Source organism: Schistocerca piceifrons, chromosome 10 (genome assembly GCF_021461385.2).
Source record: "Schistocerca piceifrons isolate TAMUIC-IGC-003096 chromosome 10, iqSchPice1.1, whole genome shotgun sequence".
In the NCBI taxonomy this organism is placed as follows: Eukaryota; Metazoa; Arthropoda; class Insecta; order Orthoptera; family Acrididae; genus Schistocerca; species Schistocerca piceifrons.
Genome location: NC_060147.1, coordinates 142,465,086 through 142,486,259, shown reverse-complemented (window position 1 = coordinate 142,486,259; position 21,174 = coordinate 142,465,086). Strand labels below are relative to the sequence as shown.

Genomic DNA, 21,174 nt, shown 5'->3' with positions numbered 1-21,174 from the left:
GGCCATCTGTGATAGATGCCATACTTTGGCAGTTTAGGAGAAATGGCATGTGGAGATCTTGTTGGCTCCAGCTATTTCTCCTGTACACTTTCTAGGGACCGTGTACACGATTTGGTGATGATGGCGTTGCTTGAAAAATAGCATTTCCTTAATTATGCCTTCAGTGTTTGATTTTGTGTGTGTTTGTCTGTAAGGAAAACGGTGCTTTGCAATGCCTGTAAACTATTGTAATATCAATCAACCTCAATGCTGGTAGGTATTTGGCACACGTTATGTTTTGCCACTTCCATTATTGTTTTTTTGGTATGATGTCAAGTGTACTGTGTTGTAATTGTGTGTTGATAACCGATTAACATACCCTCACTGTGACACCAGAAGAGAGTGCCTACTTGAAAACTGCAGAAATAAGGGCAACTAAAGTAGTTTACCAGAAAACAGAAATGAGAAGTGACGTGTAATCGCAATTTTTGGAACTGGCGGCCATTTAATGGGAATTGAAGTGACCAGAAAAGTGTGGTGCTGGTTGCAGTTACCTGTTCACTGCCAATATGCTCAAGGCGATTTACTCAGTGTGCTTTAGTTTGCCAATATTGTGTAAAATAACAATTAGTGTAATATTGATTTAACCACAGAATGTGTAAGGAGTCCAGAAGAACATCACCTGTGTCGTGTCATTTTTAAATAACAGTCCCCACCTAGGTTTCTACTTGTCGAGCTATACGATTCGTACACAGACATTTCTGCAAATCACCTCAAGAAAGAGATCCATTATGTTATCTGTCTGGAAAATACGAGACAGAAGAATGGTGCATATGTCGAGACGGTGTGTCCGTCATTCAGGAAAGTGTTTGTCAATTATGTGGCAAATGGATAACATAAAAGATTGAATGTTTTTGTGTTGTCAAATTCCTCTCAATTCCTGCAAGAGTATCTTGTATTCATTTAATTGTAGTTACTACTGAAGGAATGATGAAATCGAGAAATTAGTATTTTTGTAATTAGAACTTTGGGGCCAAGTTGTTCCAGGTAAATTCTGGGATGGTCTATTGTCTACAATAGGTTACAACTGCCTCTTCATTCCATGCCGAAAGCGAAATTTGCACATTGTACAAACAGCCCCCCCCCCCCCCCCTGCCCGCACCACCACCACCACCACCATGCCGTGGTTGGCTAAGGCCAACAATAAGTTAGCAGCAATTGACCATTCGAGGTGTCTGACAACTTGTTCCTGCTGCTGTTTGGCACCAGTTGTGTATTTTTTGTATTAGAAAGTCCCAAATATCGCTAAAACTGTTGTGAAGATGTTTCAGCTCATCTATTTTCTGGTTGTATACGCATTTTCTCTAGATCTATAACTTATATTCCATAGCTCATAGTGAAATTCGAAAATTGTAGTTGAACTTTCAAAATTAGTTAATGTTTGTACATTGGAAGAAAATTTGTATTCATATTTCCAAAAATGAGGGTGGGGAGTTGGGGTAGGGAGTAAAAGCTTAAGAGACTATGTTCAGCCCTGGCCCAGCGGGGAAGCCCAGCCAGAACATCGGCTCTTGGACAATGTGGAACACAGTACACAAGGCACAATAAAGGGTTGTGAAATTTGAGTCCAAATTTAAAGTGACCACACAACCGTCCAGTAGTGTTGCTGCCCTTTCGACAAGGGCCCTGCCTCACAGAGACTAACAGTTTGTCCTGCCTCCTGTACTGTGTCTTCTCTCTTGTGACTCACATTTTTAATTTTTGCCTTTAATTTATGATCATGTAGTTCCCCTCCTATGTGGAAATGACACAAGGTCTTCAGAACTCATTAAAAGAGGAAATCAAAGTAATAAAATGTTGAGCTTTGAAATGACAAAATTATAGTAGAAATGTAAATAATAATAATAACAATAACAATGATGATGATGATGATGATGATAACAATAATAATAATAATAATAATTCTTTATAGAATGAGCAAAAACTAGCAAAATACACAAAGCAATCACTCATATAAATACATTGGCTACACCATTGTAATTTCATAACCACTTCTACAACCTTTTAGATCACATAACGTCAACAGATACAAAGAAAGTAAATTGGAAAAAGGAAACACTACATGGCAAGCACCCGTATCATCTAACACAGCCACACATCGATCAAGACGCATCCAACACATGGCTAAGAAAAGTGAGACAGAAGGATTCATGATTGCAATACAGGATCAAACAATAAACACCAGATATTACAGCAAGCATATTATTAAAGAAACCAATACCACAACAGATAAATGCAGACTTTGCAAACAACGAATAGAAACAGTAGATCACATCACAAGCAGATGTACAATACTAGCAAACACCGAATACCCCAGAAGACATGACAATGTAGCAAAAATAATACATCAACAGCTTGCCTTACAACATAAACTTACAAAACAACATGTTCCCACATACAAGTATGCACCACAAAATGTACTAGAGAACGATGAATACAAATTATACTGGAACAGAACCATTGTAACAGATAAAACAACACCACATAATAAACCTGACATCATACTCACCAATAAAAAGAAGAAATTAACACAACTAATCGAAATATCCATACCCAATACAACAAATATACAGAAGAAAACAGGAGAAAAAATTGAAAAATACATCCAACTGGCTGAGGAAGTCAAGGAGATGTGGCATCAGGATAAAGTTGACATTATACCAATTATACTGTCAACTACAGGAGTCATACCACACAGTATCCACCAATACATCAACGCAATACAGCTACATCAAAACATATATATACAACTATAGAAATCAAAGATGATGTGACTTACCAAACGAAAGCGCTGGCACGTCGATAGACACACAAACATTCACACAAAATTCAAGCTTTCGCAACAAACTGTTGCCTCATCAGGAAAGAGGGAAGGAGAGGGAAAGACGAAAGGATATGGGTTTTAAGGGAGAGGGTAAGGAGTCATTCCAATCCCGGGAGCGGAAAGACTTACCTTAGGGGGGAAAAAGGACGGGTATACACTCGCACATACACACACATCCATCCACACATATACAGACACAAGCAGACATATACAGAGACCCTGTATATCACATAATCTTTGTTTTTAGATATATTTTTCCCATGTGGAATGTTTCCCTCTATTAATTCAACTATAGAAATCTGTAATTATGTTCAATTACCCCAAAGTTCCTAAATGCAATGTAACATATACCGTACAGTTACAAGGAAGTCACGCTTGATCAAGGTCCGTGTACTTTCCATTTTTATCCAGACATAACGTCTGAGAAAGCAAAGAAATAATAATAATAATAATAATAATAATAATAATAATAATAATAATAATAATAATAATATTAGCATAAATTGTAATATCTTACACCATTTATCTGATCTCAATAGAGGCTGAGCACAGGTGAAGGTGGCGTCCTTGGTCTCTCGGTAGGAACCGTCCCGGAATCTGCCTTGAATGACATTGAAAACAGTGGCAAAACCAAATTGTGCTACCGGGTCTGTACGCTTTTCAGATTGGACAGTTTCTTATACCTGTCTCTCCATCTCAATGACTTAAAACTACTGTAATTCAATTGAGTGGACAGGACATACTCCTATTCACAGTTATTTGATTCTGTCCCATTCACTTCAGTGAATTCGACGTGTGTAAAGTAATTTAATATTTCTATGAAGACAAAAGTTGGTCTTCTGAGAGAGTGGTAGACCCTCTTTTGGAATCAGAGTGGAAGAGAGACACACACAGCATGGCCTCTGTTTTACACGTTTCCTGTCCTTATCTTGCTTCTCCTGCTACAAATTGATATAACACTTCAGAAAGTTCTAGGTTCACGCCTCCCCCTTTATGCGATTCTGCTGCATTTGCTCCATTCGTTCCCATTTCTGCAGTTCGAGAGGCCCGATTTTCCAGTGTCACGTCACATTCTAATTTGTGTCATGTCGTCGAGCACCTCCGCAACTGTGGCTGTTACAAAGTGGCCCGAGTGTTTGCTGTCTGCTACATCTGTTTTCACTGTTACTTAATGCACACAGTTTCTCTCTCTTTCGTTCAGACACATGACTACCACCCGACTTCCTCAGTTCCGAAATACCTCATTACCTTCACCGAGAGGTCTACTAGAAGTAGTGTGCACAAATCGGCCCGTCGCAGAGGTCGGAAAGTCGAGAAAAATGAAGTTTTGCACCCCTTTACTGCACGGTCGGTGCTGCAGCCTGTAGACGGGTGCCGAGTGTGTGCTGCTTCCGGTGGGCCCCTCCTCCCCTCCCGCCCCTACTCCCACCTCCCAGTTTCCCCGCCGCTAATCTGAAGTGTTGGCCGTCGCTTATGTGCAGGCAAGAGGAAGCCCGGCGGCCCGTGGTCAGTTGTGGCCAACGCCATGGCGGGCTCTCTCCGTCACAGCAAAGGTGCGTACCTCTCATTCTAACTCTACACGTCATCTTGTGACGTTTTGTTCCTAATCGATTTTGTTTCATTGTACTACTGTCGTAACGGTGAGTATCTGCAAAATATTTTCTACTGTTAATTGATATGTGTGTGAAGATACGTTGTGAGGGTGCTCAAAAATGTTTCAAAATACTGCTGTTTTCCTCAAGTAACTGGTGCACTGATACACGACTGAAATTCGTTAGCATATTCCTCACTGCCATCACCTGCATTGACTCTACACTTCGACTTGCAAGTTTATGAATCCCCCTCCCACAGTTTTTCATGGGAGGCTGGTTTGTGTAGCTACATCAGTTACTGACAAAAGCTTCGTTGCTACCAGTTTTGACCTATTTGTGGATTATGTACAAAACATTTATTGTGTAATTGTTATGCAATTATGAACAAAACAGACTATGATACCAGTAGTAAATTAAAAAAAAAAATTAATAATTTTACAGATTCATATAATTTATCAGTATGTACGTATTGGTTTAAAAATTCATTAAAGCATTTTGCTTTCTAATCCATTACATATACAGGGTGTTTATAAATGAATATCAGTGTTTTAACAATTTATAATATTTATTACATTAAACTTACAGTTATAAATGATATGTCAAACGAAAGAGCAACTCACGGTTTTACGAAGAGCATTATAAATGTTCAATGTGGGCACCATTTGTCACACAGCACACATCAAGTCTATAGCTGAGTCCTTCCCAAACGTTGATAAGTGTGTCTTCCGTAATTGTAGCAACAGCTGCTTCAATCCGGTTTCATTATTCAGGGATGCGATTTTTTCCTTTGGGGATTCATCAAGGATCGTGTGTACGTGCCTTCGTTACCAGCAGACCTCCCTGAATTAAGAAACCAGATTGAAGCAGCTTTTGCTATAATCACTGAAGACACACTTATCAACATTTGGGAAGAACTCGGCTATAGACCTGATGCGTACCGTGTGACAAATGGTGCTCACATAGAACATTTATAACGTTCTTGGTAAAACTGTTTGAATTGCTCTTTCATTTGACATATCATTTGTAACTGTAAGTTTAATGTAATAAATGTTATAAAGGATTAAAACCCCAATATTCATTTATAAACACCCTGTAGTTGCGTTAATATTGAGTTAAATGGGTGAGCATCTCTGTTACACACATCAAAGAAAGTTTTGCATCACTCTGATTCCCAGAACTCCTGAAGATAGACATTGACTGTGGATATTGTATCACAGACACAGTCCCTTTGACTGTTCAGAGATGTCACTATACCCGCCTGAAGATGTAAACAACCATGCATGAGCAGCACCACAGACGGAGGGGGTTCGACAGCCGATCATATCCAGTCATCCCACCAGGAAGGAGGTATATGGCTCGTGTTTTCTGTAGTTCAGTGCCTAGACGATCAATACCACAGTTCGATCGCGTCCGCATTGTTACTTTGTGCCAGGAAGGGCTCTCAACAAGGGAAGTGTCCAGGCGTCTCGAAGTGAACCAAAGCGGTGTTGTTCGGACATGGAGGAGATTCAGGAACTGTCAATGTCATGCCTCGCTCAGGCCCCCCAAGGGCTACTACTGCAGTGAATGAATGACTGCTACCTACGGTTTATGGTTAGGTGGAACCCTGACAGCAATGCCACCATCTTGAGTAATGCTTTTCGTGCAGCCGCAGGACGTCGTGTTAAGACTCAAACTGTGCGCAATAGGCTGCATAATGTGCACTCCCAGCGTCCATGGCAAGCTCCATCTTTGCAACCACGACACCGTGCAGCGTGGTACAGATGGGCCCAACAACATGCCTAATGGACTGCTTAGGACCGGCATCACGTTCTCTTCACCAGTGAGTGTCACATATTCCTTCAACCAGACAATCATCGGAGACTTGTTTGGAGGCAACCCTGTCACACTGAACGCCTTAGATACACTGTTCAGTGAGTGCAGTAAGGTGGAGGTTCCCTGCTACTCTGGGGTGGCATTATGTGAGGCCGACGTACGGCGCTGGTGGTCACAGAAGGCACTGTAACGGCTGTACAATACGTGAATGCCATCCTTTGACCGATAGTGCAATCGTATCGGCACCATATTGGCGAGGCATTCGTCTTCACGGACGACAATTCGCGCCCCCATCGTGCACATCTTGTGAATGACTTCCTCCAAGATAACGACATCGCTCGACTAGAATGGCCAGCATGTTCTCCAGGCATAAACTCTACCGTACATGCCTGGGATGGATTGAAAAGACTGTTTATGGACGATGTGACCCACCAACCACTCTGAGGGGTCTACGCGGAATCGCCATTGAGGAGTGGGATGATCAGGACCGACAGTGCCTTGATGAACTTGGGGGTAGCGTGCCACGACGAATACAGGCATGCGTCAGTGAAGTAAGACGTGCTACTGGGTATTAAAGATACCTGTGTGTACAGCAATCTGGACCACCACCTCTGAAGGTCTCCCTGTATGGTGGTACAACATGCAGTGTGTGGTTTTCATGAGCAATAAAAAGGGCAGAAATGATGTTTGTGTTGATCTCTATTCCAATTTTCTGTACAGGTTCCGGAACTCTCGGAACCGAGATGATGCAAAACTTTTTTTGATGTGTGTTTTACACATCACTAATAATCACTCACTGTCTGGACACATCTTGTCTTTCATTGCACACAATGGCAAATACCTCTCTCGTCAGGCCTGCTTATATTATTCTTAATATGCTCACGTCACAACTCCTCTGAAAACTTATTTACTACTACTACTACTACTACTGCTGCTGCTGCTGCTGCTGCTGCTGCTGCTGCTGCTTCTACTTCTACTTCTACTTCTACCACCACCACCACCGCCACCACCACCACCACGACTACTATTGTGTTAATACCAATGCAAGCTACTGAATTCATTATCAGTTTTTGTCTTTAACTAGCTGAAAATTGAGAACTAAACTGCAGTTCCCTGTCGGCAATAGCTCCAGTTAAATATTAGAAAAAGATAATATTGCATAAGAAAGGACTGACATGTATATTTAAGAAATGGGTACAGAAAGACAGTAGACAAATTCGATGGTAAGCATACCTTATCTGTATGAGGTAGAGGGGTCATTGTAGTAGTCACTTGGGTGGTGGACACAGCTGTTCACATATTGTCAGTGGTCATTGAGCTCAATATAAGTGGAGTTATATAGTGAATCTGAAGAACAGTAGCCTGTAGTGAGGTAAATACGTGTTTCAACTATGCAGGAATGAAGTTTTTGCCAAGGTTGCACTGTTGGCATATTAAGAATGACTTCAGAAGGTCTTATGACAGGCTTTTTTGCCACAGTGAGCAACAGAGGTACAGATGTCTCCAGGTGGTGAGAGTGCATTAGTGAAATGTAATAACAACACTGGTGCTCACCTATTTAACCCAATATTAAGGCAACTACATGTAATGCATTAGAAGGAGAGATGATATGATGATTTTTTCGGCTAGTAAGTGCATACTGATACATCACGGGAATTTGTAGGATTTTTAATTATTTTACTGTTTAGTCCTGATATTATTGTCTGCATTGTTCATAATTACCATGTGTCAGAAGATAATCTAGACCAGAGATCTCCAAGCTACGGCTTGCGGGCCGACACCAGCCCGCAAACACGATTGATCCGGCCCGCAGTGACGGGTCATATGTGCCACTGTCTGGCCCACCGTTATTTTCTTTTATTGCAGTCGAACTTTGCTTATTGAGCACCTCTCATAAAGAGTAATTTGCACAACGAGTAGAAGAAACTGAATCACTTGACGAATGATTTTTCACGTAAAGAGTCTGTTTAGTGTTTTTTTTTCCCTTCAGTCTGTACTAACAATTTCAAAAACCAACACTTGGCCTGGATCGCTCTCTTTACCCATTATGAATGAACACACAATCGTGCGTTGTCCTATAGACTAACACTCTGTAAAGTAGAAGCTATATCCAATCAGCTGTACTGAATGCAGTGTGCCTCACACCACAATTATCACCACTGCTCAGGCTTTCGCAGCAGTGTTGCAAATTTTCCACAAAGATGTCGCAAGATCTTTTCTTCACCTGCATGTGTTAACTCTTTTCCTTGCAATATCTGTTTATGAATTCCAGTTGTGATTTTGTGTCATTAACTAACACAAATTCATTAAATGTGCCTGTAAAGCAGTAGCTATGCTTGCTATGAATTTAATTAATAATCATGCTATGCCTCTCTTTTGACAGATTTTGAAGCATGGGCATAAACAAATATCTCTTGACAACTTTCTTCTAAAATAGGCTGTACTGTTTATGAATAAAAAATTACAATATTGTATTATAAATCTGTTTGAATACCCGTTTCTTTGGACTGGAATGTATTGATCTAAGTTTTTTCACAGAGATAAGCAGTATAAAAATGGGAAAAAAGCTATGTGCAAACTTATGCAACTGATCAAACTGTGTGAATGAAAGACTCGTATAAAGTTCCAGCAATGATGCATTAAATATTTATCTTTGCAAATCAACCATTTCCATTTGAAGGTCGTGGGCAATACTTTCTAAATTGGTGTTAAAAGGATTTTGAAAAAATCTTGATATCAATAGCAATTTTAGAAGAGACATTTTTTGTTCATTGAGACTGAAACAAAACAATTTTTTGTTAAAAGGATTTAATATAAGTGTATAAAACAGGCAGGAGCCAGTTTGTTTCTTGTAAATTTAAATTGAGGTTGTTCATATGTTTAGTTAAATCTGTACAAAATAACAACTTCCATAACCACTCATTGTTTTGTACCGTATTTACTCGAATCTAAGCCACACTCGAGTCTAAGCCGCACCTGAAAAATGAGACTCGAAATTCAAGGGGAGAGAAAAGTTTTAGGTCGCACCTCCAAATCGAAACAAAGTTCGTCTAGTTGTAATATGAGACACAATTTAGGTCGAATGAATGACGATACAGCAGCAGTAGTTTGGTTCGAGTCGTAAGCTTAGCAGTTACGGTTTACCAGGTAGCCATTACTACGCGTCACGCGCTCCGTCTGTATTTATACGGAATCCTTCCTTTTTCACGCGCTTCGTCTGGTTTGAATTGATTGCTTATTTTTCTTTGATCTGATAAGTCCGTTCTCTTTGTTATAGGTGTTTACGTCACTCCAAGCTGAAAATGCATTACTGTCATGCATTGTTTGTCGCATTCTGATAGTGCGTGTTTACGGCCTGTCGCCGCTCGCGGCGTGGCTTGCTTTTGTGCGCGCTACCGCCTTTTACAAATAAAAAATAGAGAGGAGTCGTCTCATTAGCGAAACATTTGTTGTTACTTACACTACTGCTTTCTTTGATAATGATCAACAAGAACCAAATAACAGACTGCGTATGATAGATGATGTTCTGAACGAAATTTTAGCGAAAATTTAGCGAAAATTTTTCTCCGTTCCAAAATCTTTGCAGGCGCCTCTTTAGTTCATTACATTCTGCACAGAAATTAGAGTCATCTTAGATTTAAAAATCTAGTCAGTTGCCGTGCTTCATTTCTGACTGTATCACTATCAGGCATAAGAATAATACGAATATAAACATGACATGATACGTATATTCTTCCGCGTTTGCTGTTGTCTCACTCTAGTTTCGTAGTTTATTAGGCAGACAGGATTTAAATGAGATAGTAGCAAACACGAAACAATACATGGCAAAATGTTTATATTCATATTAATCTTATGGCGAAGAGAATACTACATGTGATTCACAATTCATAAAAGCTCCTATTAGCAACCATCTCTTCTCACAGGTAGGAAAAAATTCAGAACGTAGAGTTGGCCATATTGACAAACATCCCAAATAGTCTTGCCAGTCGGATTTTCATAGTACATTGAAATGCTGCTACATTCGAAGATCAACAACACGGAATTTGTGTTTACTTCGTTGGATAATGTATGAAAATACAGTGGTCGAAACTCTGGGCGGAGGAAAAAGGCTCGTCTTCCACTTCTTTTTTTTTAATTTATTTACTGACGCAGAGATTTTGGTGCCAGTATTTATCTTTGTGCCTACAAAGCGTGCCTGTGAGGCGCTACATATATCCGACGGCAGAAGTTAGTTGTGGCGGCATCCACCAACATTTTTCAGAACTCCCGCTTGCTTTGCACTCGATTCTAAGCCGCAGGCGGTTTTTTGGATTGCAAAAACCGGAAAAAAAGTGCGGCTTAGATTCGAGTAAATATGGTAATTCAGTCAGAGGACGATTCCTTTCGTTCAAGAAAATTTTGATAGTTGTTAAGAGTTCAAAAAATCATGTCGGAGCTTTTCTGCAGCTAACCCAGCGTACTGCTGTATAATATGGTAAGTCATTCCTTCAGTCTCTTCAATAAACTTGCAGAATTAATGATAATTGAGAGCATGTGATCTTACATAGTTAACAGCTGACATGACTGACATTCAAACTTTTGACATATCCAGACATTTTCGACATTTTCTACTGCCTCTGTCTTGAGAGCAACAGTACCTTTATTTGTTCCTCACATTCTTGCCATCATCAGTTGTGATACATCTTAAGTTTTTCCATTGAACATTGTTTATCTGAACAGCATTTTCATCTCACTTAAAAGTTTCTTCCTCTGTGGCCATGCCGTGAATACTGTGAATGTCAAGCAGCTCTTCATATACTTAATGATTCTTGTTTATTCCTCAAATCAAAATTAACACTTCTGGAGTATCTGAAACGTCTTCTGACTCATCCAGAGCCAAAGAGAATGGCTCTAAGTGTTGAGTTTTCTCAGACAATCAAGTTAATATATTTCAGCAATATCATTTACTCTTCAAGCCACAGTGTTTGCTGACAAACTGAGGTTTTCAAGTAAACTACTTTTTCCTGGTCACATCTCTTCAACTGCTGCAATCATGTAGTCCTTCCCAATTTGCTGTAAGTAGATGTTTTTACATACTTTGCTGTTGAGTGAGCCATGCAGAAACTAGCAGGACTTGTTGCTTCTTGTTCAGCATTTACTCAGGTGCTGTTCAAAGATGTGTGTGTTTCTAATCATTGACTTCTATTGAATTTGAATTAAGTCTGAGAATGCTTAGTCTCTTAATGATGTTTCATATTGTATTGACTCAGTCACAAAATATTGATGCCCCATTGCTTTTTAAAATTTATGCACTCACTTTCTATCCTCCTTTACTTTTCCATATTTGTACAAGCCTACACAAGGGACGTAACTGCAAATCAAAATTATGCCAATTAATAGTATTAAGAGCAAGGGTTCTGAGTAAAGAATTGTACGGGCTTTGTCTTTAAGACAATTTTAGTTGAACTAGATACTCACTGTTAAACGCACTGTATGTCGACTAAGAAACTTTTGTCACAATACATATTAGTCCCAGTATATTTTGCGCTTCAGATCAGACATGTTGCCTCTACCAACAAGATAGTGCTGCACTACTGCACTTCTCTACTTTCCCAAAGACATTAATACAAAAATTTAGCATTGTCAGAAATAGTTGTAATAATACATAAAGCGCAGCACGCACATCAGCTGTTACTGCAGCAATGAAATGATCTGGACACTCACCCGTAAGTGACAACAGAAATTGCGGAGTTGAGTCCGCCCCTGCTTCCTGTGTTATAGATATCTCACTCTCTGTCTAGTCCCGAAACAAAAATTTGCGCATAATCTGACACTGCAGTATGTTAGTATGCTGTCCAACTTTTCTCTAACTGTGCAAGTGGTGACCACAGGGAACTGAGAGAGAACCCCTATGACTGCTGCGTGGTAAGCATTGCCAGGATGAGAAGATATCCCACAGTGCTTGCATTATGTTCTGACCACTTGTTGTGATGTTAACAATAACGGAAGTAACGAGGTTTTGCAAAAGTGTGTTAAGACAGTCACAAGTGGTATGTATTTGTAGAAATGTATATGAAATTAAATTAAAGCCACATCTCAAGATAAAACAATAAGCAACTCGCTGCATAATGACCACTGTGGTGCCACTTGGTGTCAGTTTGTGGCAAGCATCACGAAAACTTCTGAATTGTACCAAGGATTTCTGAGTGGAACAAGGGTATACGGCTTCAAGAAAACTTAGGGCTAAAATGTTTGGAGACTTCTGATCAAGACCAAAACTGGTATCAACACCTAGAAAGTTTTTGTCAGCAGCTGACAGCGTAGCTACACAAATATGTCTTTCACAAAAGTTAAGTTTCATTGAGTTCTGCCAAATCCTTAATAGGGAACCGGGCACAGTTTTGTTTGTTGGAAAACATTTCCTATCAAATCACATTTCCTTCTAAGAGATCAGAAGCAAAGAACTAGTGGCTGAATTTCAAGAGTAAGACAGACAGTGAAGACATTTAAGTCCCAACTGAAACCTTTTTTGCTGTATTCGGTACTCTGTCATCGTACAACTGTAAGTGAGGCTTTCGCGAGCTCTTCGCTCTGCTTTGAGTTTTTAGTGTGGATAGGACCAGCAAAAACAAAGATTTACACAACCTATGCAGGCGCATTAAATATTGTTGCTGCCGTCAACACGGCTGTCATTATCTTCAGAAAAAGTTAAAAGTTAATTCAAATTGTAAAAATAGGTCGGTAGGCAGGACATGACAAGAGACATAGAAGTTTGAACTGGAGACAGTTGACAGACCCCTACCCCTTAGTGTTTGCTTCCCCGACTCTGAACATAGTAGGCTTCCATACAGGTGAAGTAGCTCTCACTGGGCTAGAGGTGAAAATGTTCTACAAGAGAAGAGACAATAGAGGATTGATTAAAACCGGATGAAAGATTGATGACAGCTTCAAATTTAAATTGATTTGGGTGAAGTGAGTATATGTGTAAATAGTGTGACTTCACAAATGTGAAAGATTCTGTTTTTGGTTATGTCACGGTTAGTATATTAGACAGAAACACGGAACAGTTGAGCCTTTCACTGTACACGTCCAGTGCCCCATTCTGCAGCTGCCGTCGTACGTGCACCGCTTGGGTTTTCCCACAGTGCAGTGCACATTTGTATGCGTCCTGAGCCACTGACCTCTCACTGCTGCGAACAAGTTACTTCCGTATCTTTGTAAATAAAAAAGTTTCAGGTATTTATCGTACATCTTGTGTGCCTCAACGTGTGCTGCTATTTGCAGAAAACCTCATTTCGACGGCTGGAATCACTCGAGATATGACGATTATTAGAACCGCACGATACGCAATGCAGAAGGATGCGAACAGATGTGTGGCGCACGAGTGTCAGACGAATATAAAAGCCAGTAACGTGAGAACTAAATGTTCTGCTCTCAATTTTAAATAAAATTTCTATATCTCATCTGCATTTCATTCGTTGCAATGTACGAGCTTAAATCGACTGTACGTAAAGTGTATGCAGTGTGTTTTCACCTCTGCAAACTTCTTTTCTCCAAATAGTTTTAAAAAAATCGGCCGATAATTATTTTGTATTCGCCAGAACGGCATCTCTCAGCACAGGCACCGGCATTTGGCAGGCAGTACAGCCGTAACAGAAGTCACCCTCAGCATGAAATGCAGATAGCTGCTCTGTAGCAGGGAAAGTGTTAATCTCGTTCGAGAGGGAAGTGTGAAGAGGAAAACTGTAGAGGAATAACTGAGGTGTGAGTACAGAAAGCAGGTCCAAGTGTATGCAGGGTGCAGTACTTGAAGAGAGATGGAGAGGTCTGCACGGGGCGGACTAATGTAGACAGCGGCATCTAGCTAGTCTCCAAACTGGTGACTACAGTAACACCAGTTGGTATATTCTGTACGGGTAAATTAAATATTGCTACAGACCTTAATATCCCGCAAGGAGTTCTGCGTGCACAGATACTTGGATCGTGTCAGGTTTCTTGTCCGTCTCCTACAAATCGAATGCAGTCAGCAAAGGACATTTCGATATTGCATTTTGAAAACCATGGCTTTAGTTGAAAAACTGATCTCTCTCTACACTCTGGGAACAAACCTTACGTTGGGGCAATTGATGATGAAAGTGAGAGCTCACTTGGGAGGGGAAAGCAGTTAGTTACATTTTCCATAGGTCACACGGGACACTTACATACAGCTAAAAAAAAAAAAAATTGTACATCAGCATGCTGGCCATTTACAGATTTTTTTTAAACAACTAATTATCATTACTAAAGAATTCCTCAATCATATAGAAGTAGTTGTTTGAGAGAAACATCTTTTATCTACATTTGAAAACACCTCTGCTATCCGTCAGTTGTTTTATTTCCGCATGTAGATTGTCAGAGTTTTGTACCTGCTTATTTTACCCTGTTTGTACCAAAATTTATTCATTAAAGGGTAATGCAGATAATTTTTCCTTCTAGTTTTGTACTTGCAAATATCTTTATTACTCTGAAACTTAGATGGATTGTTAATGACAAGTCTCATTAGTGAATAAATATACTGAAGCTGTGCTTAATGTTCCCAGATGCGTAAAGAGATAAGTAGAAGACTTTCATGTGTCAACTCCGTACGTAATTACTTTCTTTTGTGCATTGAACACTTTTTGGCAAAGTGAGGAGTTACCCCAGAATATTATCCCACAAAATATCAATGAATGAAACTGTGCATAATTTGTTAACTTGCCGAGTGTTAAATCTCCAAAGTTGGCAATTACTCTTATATCAAAAGTAGCTGAGCCTAATTGTTTTAATAGGTGTACTATATGGGTTTTCCAGTTCAAGTGTTCATTATGTACAACTAAGAACTGAAGATTTTCTACCCTGTTTACTGGTTCATGATGGTATACTAAGGTCATAGGAGGTGTGACATTTTTGGCAGCACAAAACTGGATGAACTGTGTGTGATAGCTTTTTTTTTTAAGTTTAACACTAGCCCATTTGTGCAAAATCATTCAGCAATTTTCACAAAAACATGTTTTACTATTTTCTCAGTCAATTTTTCAGTGCTCGGTTGTATAGAAATTCTTGTATCATCTGCAAACAGTACTAATTCTGCCTTCTGATTCAAGTAAAATGACAAATCATTTGGGTAAAGTCACTTGAGTGGGGTGAGTCAGTTTCATGGTCCATGAATAATTTGTGTGATAAATTGTAGTAAGGTGTAAAGAGTTATTTTACATTCACATCACAAATTAATTTGTAAGTATGGCTACATGCTGAACATGTATAAGTTTTTTTTTATTCATATATATTTTTTTCCAATAAACAGATGTGAGTTAGTCATTCTTACCTACCACCTTTTACACATTACAGTAACAGAAATTCTTCTACAGAATACGAGGTCAAGTTTTTAAGGAGAAATATTCCCAGTTTGTTTTCAAATTTTATTTTGCTGACTGTCAGACATTTTATGTCACTGAGTAAGTTTTAAAAGTTTAGTTGCAGCTTTGTGCATCCGTTTTTGTGCTAGAGACAATCTGAACGCGAAGTAATGAACATCATTTTTCCTTCTAATATTGTAATTACGTACATCATCGTCCCTTTCGAACTGCAGCGGATTATTTACAAGAAGCTTCATGGGGGTATGAATATACTGTGAAGCAGTAATCAGTATGCCTAACTCCTTCAACAACAATGTAGGAAGAGACACGTTGCTACTTACCATAAAGAAGACACCTCAAGTTGCGGACATGCGCAATTAAGACTCACATATAGCTTTCGGGCATGGCCTACATAAGTAACACACACACACACACACACACACACACACACACACACACACACACACACACACAAAAGAAGAAAGCACACCTCGAGCACACACGACTGCCAACTGCAGCATCTCGGGCTCATCAGTTGTCTCCAAGGTGATCAGGAGTGAGCATCACATATTATTCTTACAGCATATTTTTGAGCAATGAAGACTTTCTTTCTTAAAGACGAATTACCCCAGAATGATATTTCATATGAAATTATTGAATGAAAATATTCAGAATATGTCAACTTCTGGATTTGTCTTTTCTTAGGATTTGCAGAGATTCTAAGTGAAAAGGTGGCTGAATTTAGTTAGGATATCCAAAATGTACTTTTACAGTTTAAATTCTTATCAGTACAGATACCTAAGAAGCAAGATGGATGTTCTGTTTGACACACTTGCTCTGCCATTGTTACACAGCACTGGTGTACTTGAACTGCCCTTGTGGCATCTCCATCGTATGTGTTTATTTGTTCAGTGCGTGCAATGGTTGATGTCAGAGGGACTATGGGATCAAAGGATATGCTGTAGGGACAGTTTCCACCTATACAAATCACAAAATCTGTTGTTGATAGGCAGGGTCAAGATGGCACAGGCTGTGAAGTAGCCATCAAAGTGAAGCACATCATGTCGGGAAGCTTGTTCAGTAACTGATTGGTGTCTGTACAGGATGGATGGGTACTAGGGATAACTCAGGGCGTTGTACCAATCCCTCTAACCAACAAGTTTGAGGTGCTGTCTGTCTCTGAAACAAACTGACTCAGTGGGACTCACTTCACGTGTTTTGGGGAAACCTGTTTTGTCCGGTGTCAGGAGGTGGTAAGTGCAAAAAGGTAGGAGTCTATTAGTCGTCAGCAGTTCAAAAGTATGACAAATGATAGTACCCCTTAGAGAAATGGCAGCAAGGGACAAGAAAAGATACAGGTGCCTCACTGTTTGTGCCCGGGAGCCTCATTCGGCATGTCGAAGAGGCTATGCTGACAGCCGTCGAGGGAATGGGGTGCAACTAGCTGTAGACTGTGGCACACGTTGGAACAAATGATGGGTGTCTTCTGGGCTTTGAAGTCATACTCGGATCGTACCTGTGACTGGCAGAGAAGTTTGAGAAGACCATCCTTTCGCACGGAGTTTCAACGAGTTCACAATTCGCAGCATTGTCCACAGTACCGATTGTGGCCCATCGGTTGTGATTCAGATGGGAGGACCGAACCAGAGACTCCGAAAGTTCAATGACGAGCTAGGTTGTGACATTCGGGTCGTGGACCGTAGGTCTGAGAACTCCAGGGTGCCCCTAAATGGATCAGGTGTGCACTACACATCAGAGGCCGCTGCCCAGATAGCTGACTGCGTGCGGGGCGTACACGAGGTGGTGGTTGTTTTTAAGGTTAGGCGACTCCGTCAAATCCAGATAACGATAGTGGTAGGAAACTCAGAAGTATCAGTATAAGACCGAAAGAAATGTCTCCCACAAGTGAGAGCATTAAAATGCTAATGGTGAACTACCGAACTGTTCGCAACAAAGTGCCAGCGTTTGAAGCACTTGTGAACAGTAGTGAGGCTTACATAATACAAGGTACAGAGAGCTGGTTGAAACCTGAAGTTGATAGCTCTGAGATTTTTGGGGAAAATGTAAATGTATATTGAAGGAAGAGGCAAATGTGTAATGGAAGTGGTGTATTTGTCACGCTACATAACGAACTAAGATCCACAGATGTAGAAATTAAAGCTGCATGTGAGATAGTTTGGAAAACACTCAGTATCAGGGGTGGGCATAAAATGATAATTGAATTTATATCCTGGCAGACTCATCTCCTGATGTAACCAAAAACTTTATAGAAAAGCACACTTCACTTGTATGTACGCTCCTCAGTCATATTGTCGTCATTGGAAGAGACTAATCATCCAACAATTAATTGGGAAAATGACAGTTTTGTTAGTGGTGGGCACGGTATGACGTCCTGTGAAACAATGCTAGATGCCTGAAAACTAGCTGGAATAGATAGGTTTTTTTCATCAGTCAACTGACTGGTTTGATGCGGCCCGCCACGAATTCCTTTCCTGTGCTAACCTCTTCATCTCAGAGTAGCACTTGCAACCTACGTCCTCAATTTTTGCTTGACATATTCCAATCTCTGTCTTCCTCTACAGTTTTTGCCCTCTACAGCTCCCTCTAGTACCATGGAAGTCATTCCCTCATGTCTTAGCAGATGTCCTATCATCCTGTCCCTTCTCCTTATCAGTGTTTTCCACAGATTCCTTTCCTCTCAGGTTCTGCGTAGAACCTCCTCATTCCTTACCTTATCAGTCCACCTAATTTTCAACATTCGTCTATAGCACCACATCTCAAATGCTTCGATTCTCTTCTGTTCCGGTTTTCCCACAGTCCATGTTTCACTACCATACAATGCTGTACTCCAGACGTACATCCTCAGAAATTTCTTCCTCAAATTAAGGCCGGCCGGTATTTGATATTAGTAGACTTCTCTTGGCCAGAAATGCCTTTTTTGCCATAGCGAGTCTGCTTTTGATGTCCTCCTTGCTCCGTCCGTCATTGGTTATTTTACTGCCTAGGTAGCAGAATTCCTTAATTTCATTGACTTCGTGACCATCAATCCTGATTTTAAGTTTCTCGCTGTTCTCATTTCTACTACTTCTCATTACCTTCGTCTTTCTCAGATTTACTCTCAAACCATACTCTGTACTCATTAGACTGTTCATTCCGTTCAGCAGATCATTTAATTCCTTCTTCGCTTTCACTCAGGATAGCAATGTCATCAGCGAATCGTATCATTGATATCCCTTCACCTTGTATTTTTATTCCACTCCTGAACCTTTCTTTTATTTCCATCATTGCTTCCTCGATGTACAGATTGAAGAGTAGGGGCGGAAGGCTACAGCCTTGTCTTACACCCTTCTTAATACGAGCACTTCGTTCTTGATCGTCCACTCTTATTATTCCCTCTTGGTTGTTGTACATATTGTATATGACCCGTCTCTCCCTATAGCTTACCCCTACTTTTTTCCGAATCTCGAACAGCTTGCACCATTTTATATTGTCGAACGCTTTTTCCAGGTCGACAAATCCTATGAAAGTGTCTTGATTTTTCTTTAGCCTTGCTTCCATTATTAGCCGTAACGTCAGAATTGTCTCTGTCGTCCCTTTACTTTTCCTAAAGCCAAACTGATCGTCACCTAGCGCATTCTCAATTTTCTTTTCCATTCTTCTGTATATTATTCTTGTAAGCAGCTTCGATGCATGAGCTGTTAAGCTGATTGTGCGATAATTCTCGCACTTGTCAGCTCTTGCCGTCTTCGGAATTGTGTGGATGATGCTTTTCCGAAAGTCAGATGGTATGTCGCCAGACTCGTATATTCTAACACAAACGTGAATAGTCGTTTTGTTGCCACTTCCCCCAATAGATAGTTAGGAAGCCCATTCATGATAGAAGTATGTTGGATCTAATGACAACAAATACTCCTGACTTCTTTGAGGATGTCAACACTGAAACTGCTGTCAGTGACAGTGACACAGTTCTGACAACAGTGATTGCCAAAGTACAAAAGGACAACTAAAACAAGCAGAAAGATACATATGTTCAATAAACTAGATAAAAAATCAGGAGAGTCATATCTTAATGAGGAACTTTAAACTTTCAACACAGGGCAGGAGCATTAGAGCAACTGTGGTTCAAGTTTTAAAAAAATAGTTGACCATGCAACGGATAGACATTTACTGAAGTGTTGCAACGTTAGATCGTGACCGAATAACATTAAGTAGGGAGTAAGTTGTGGAAGAGATTGCGTGCACGGGTGTTTCTTTTCGTATGTGCAGACATTAAACAGGGGGTGTAGAATACGAGAAAATGGCAAAGTGTGATGACAAAGTTTGAGAAGACCATCCTTTCGCACGGAGTTTCAACGGAGCTCACAATTTGCAACATTTTCCTCAGTACTGATTGTGGCCCATTGGTTGTGATTCAAATGGGAGGACAAAATGAAATATGTTGTAATCTAGAGTATCATGTTGAGCCTTTGAGGCATATGTAGTATGTAAAGTTGGTTGTACTCTTAATTCATGAATCACTCTGATGATCAGTACACCCATCCAACGAAATATGGTCTCCGGCCATCCTGATTTAGGTTCACCGTGATTTCCCTAAATCATTTCAGGCAAATGCCGGGATGGTTCCTTTGAAAGGGCACGGCCGATTTCCTTCCCAATCCTTCTCTAACCCGAGCTTGCGCTCCGTCTCTAATGACCTCATTGTCGATGGGACGTTAAACACTAACCACCACCATCAACGAAATATGTTTGTAAAAGGAAAGTAGTGGACATCCTTTCTCTTGATACGAGTAGAAGTTATCTTGTTGTGCTCAAATTACAGATGCAGAATGTGAAGTAGTCAAGCCTTTTCTTGCCAACACATGGGATTTCTGAAGCACTGGCATAATGGGTGGGACCCTCTATAGTATGTAGTTTCTGTAAGTCTGTGGAAAACAAAACATGACAATATATCTAAGAACAAAGATGATGTGACTTACCAAACGAAAGTGCTGGCAGGTTGATAGACACACAAACAGACACACAAAATTCAAGCTTTCGCAACCAATGGTTGCTTCATCGGGAAAGAGGGAAGGAGAGGGAAAGATGAAAGGATGTGGGTTTTAAGGGAGAGGGTAAGGAGTCATTCCAATCCCGGGAGCGGAAAGACTTACCTTAGGGGGAAAAAAAGGACAGGTATACACTCGCACACATATACATATCCATCTGAACATACACACACACAAGCAGACGTTTGTAAAGGCAAAGAGTTTGGGCAGAGACGTCAGTCGAGGCGGAAGTACAGAGTCAAAGATGTTGTTGAATGACAGGTGGGGTATGAGGGGCAGCAACTTGAAATTAGCGGAGGTTGAGGCCTGGTGGGTAACGAGAAGAGAGGATGTACTGAAGGGCAAGTTACCATCTCCGGAGTTCTGACAGGTTGGTGTTAGTGGGAAGTATCCAGATAACCCAGGCGGTGTAACGCTGTGCCAAGATGTGCTGGCCGTGCACCGAGGCATGTTTAGCCACAGGGTGATCCTCATTACCAACAAACACTGTCTGCCTGTGTCCATTC

General features: G+C 40.4%; 1 protein-coding gene across 2 annotated transcripts in view; it reads left to right on the top strand.

The window, feature by feature from the left end:
- The window catches only part of LOC124718864 (probable mitochondrial glutathione transporter SLC25A40), an 83,444-nt gene that overhangs the window by 26,663 nt on the left and 35,607 nt on the right, over positions 1–21,174 (top strand). Inside the window, exon 7 of one of the 2 annotated variants that reach the window (XM_047244497.1) lies at positions 4,345–4,416. The exons of the other annotated variant lie outside the window; for it this stretch is intronic. Within the exon in view, the coding sequence (XP_047100453.1) occupies positions 4,345–4,416 (72 nt within the window). The remainder of the gene's footprint in view (positions 1–4,344; positions 4,417–21,174) is intronic. 2 annotated transcript variants of the gene reach the window in all.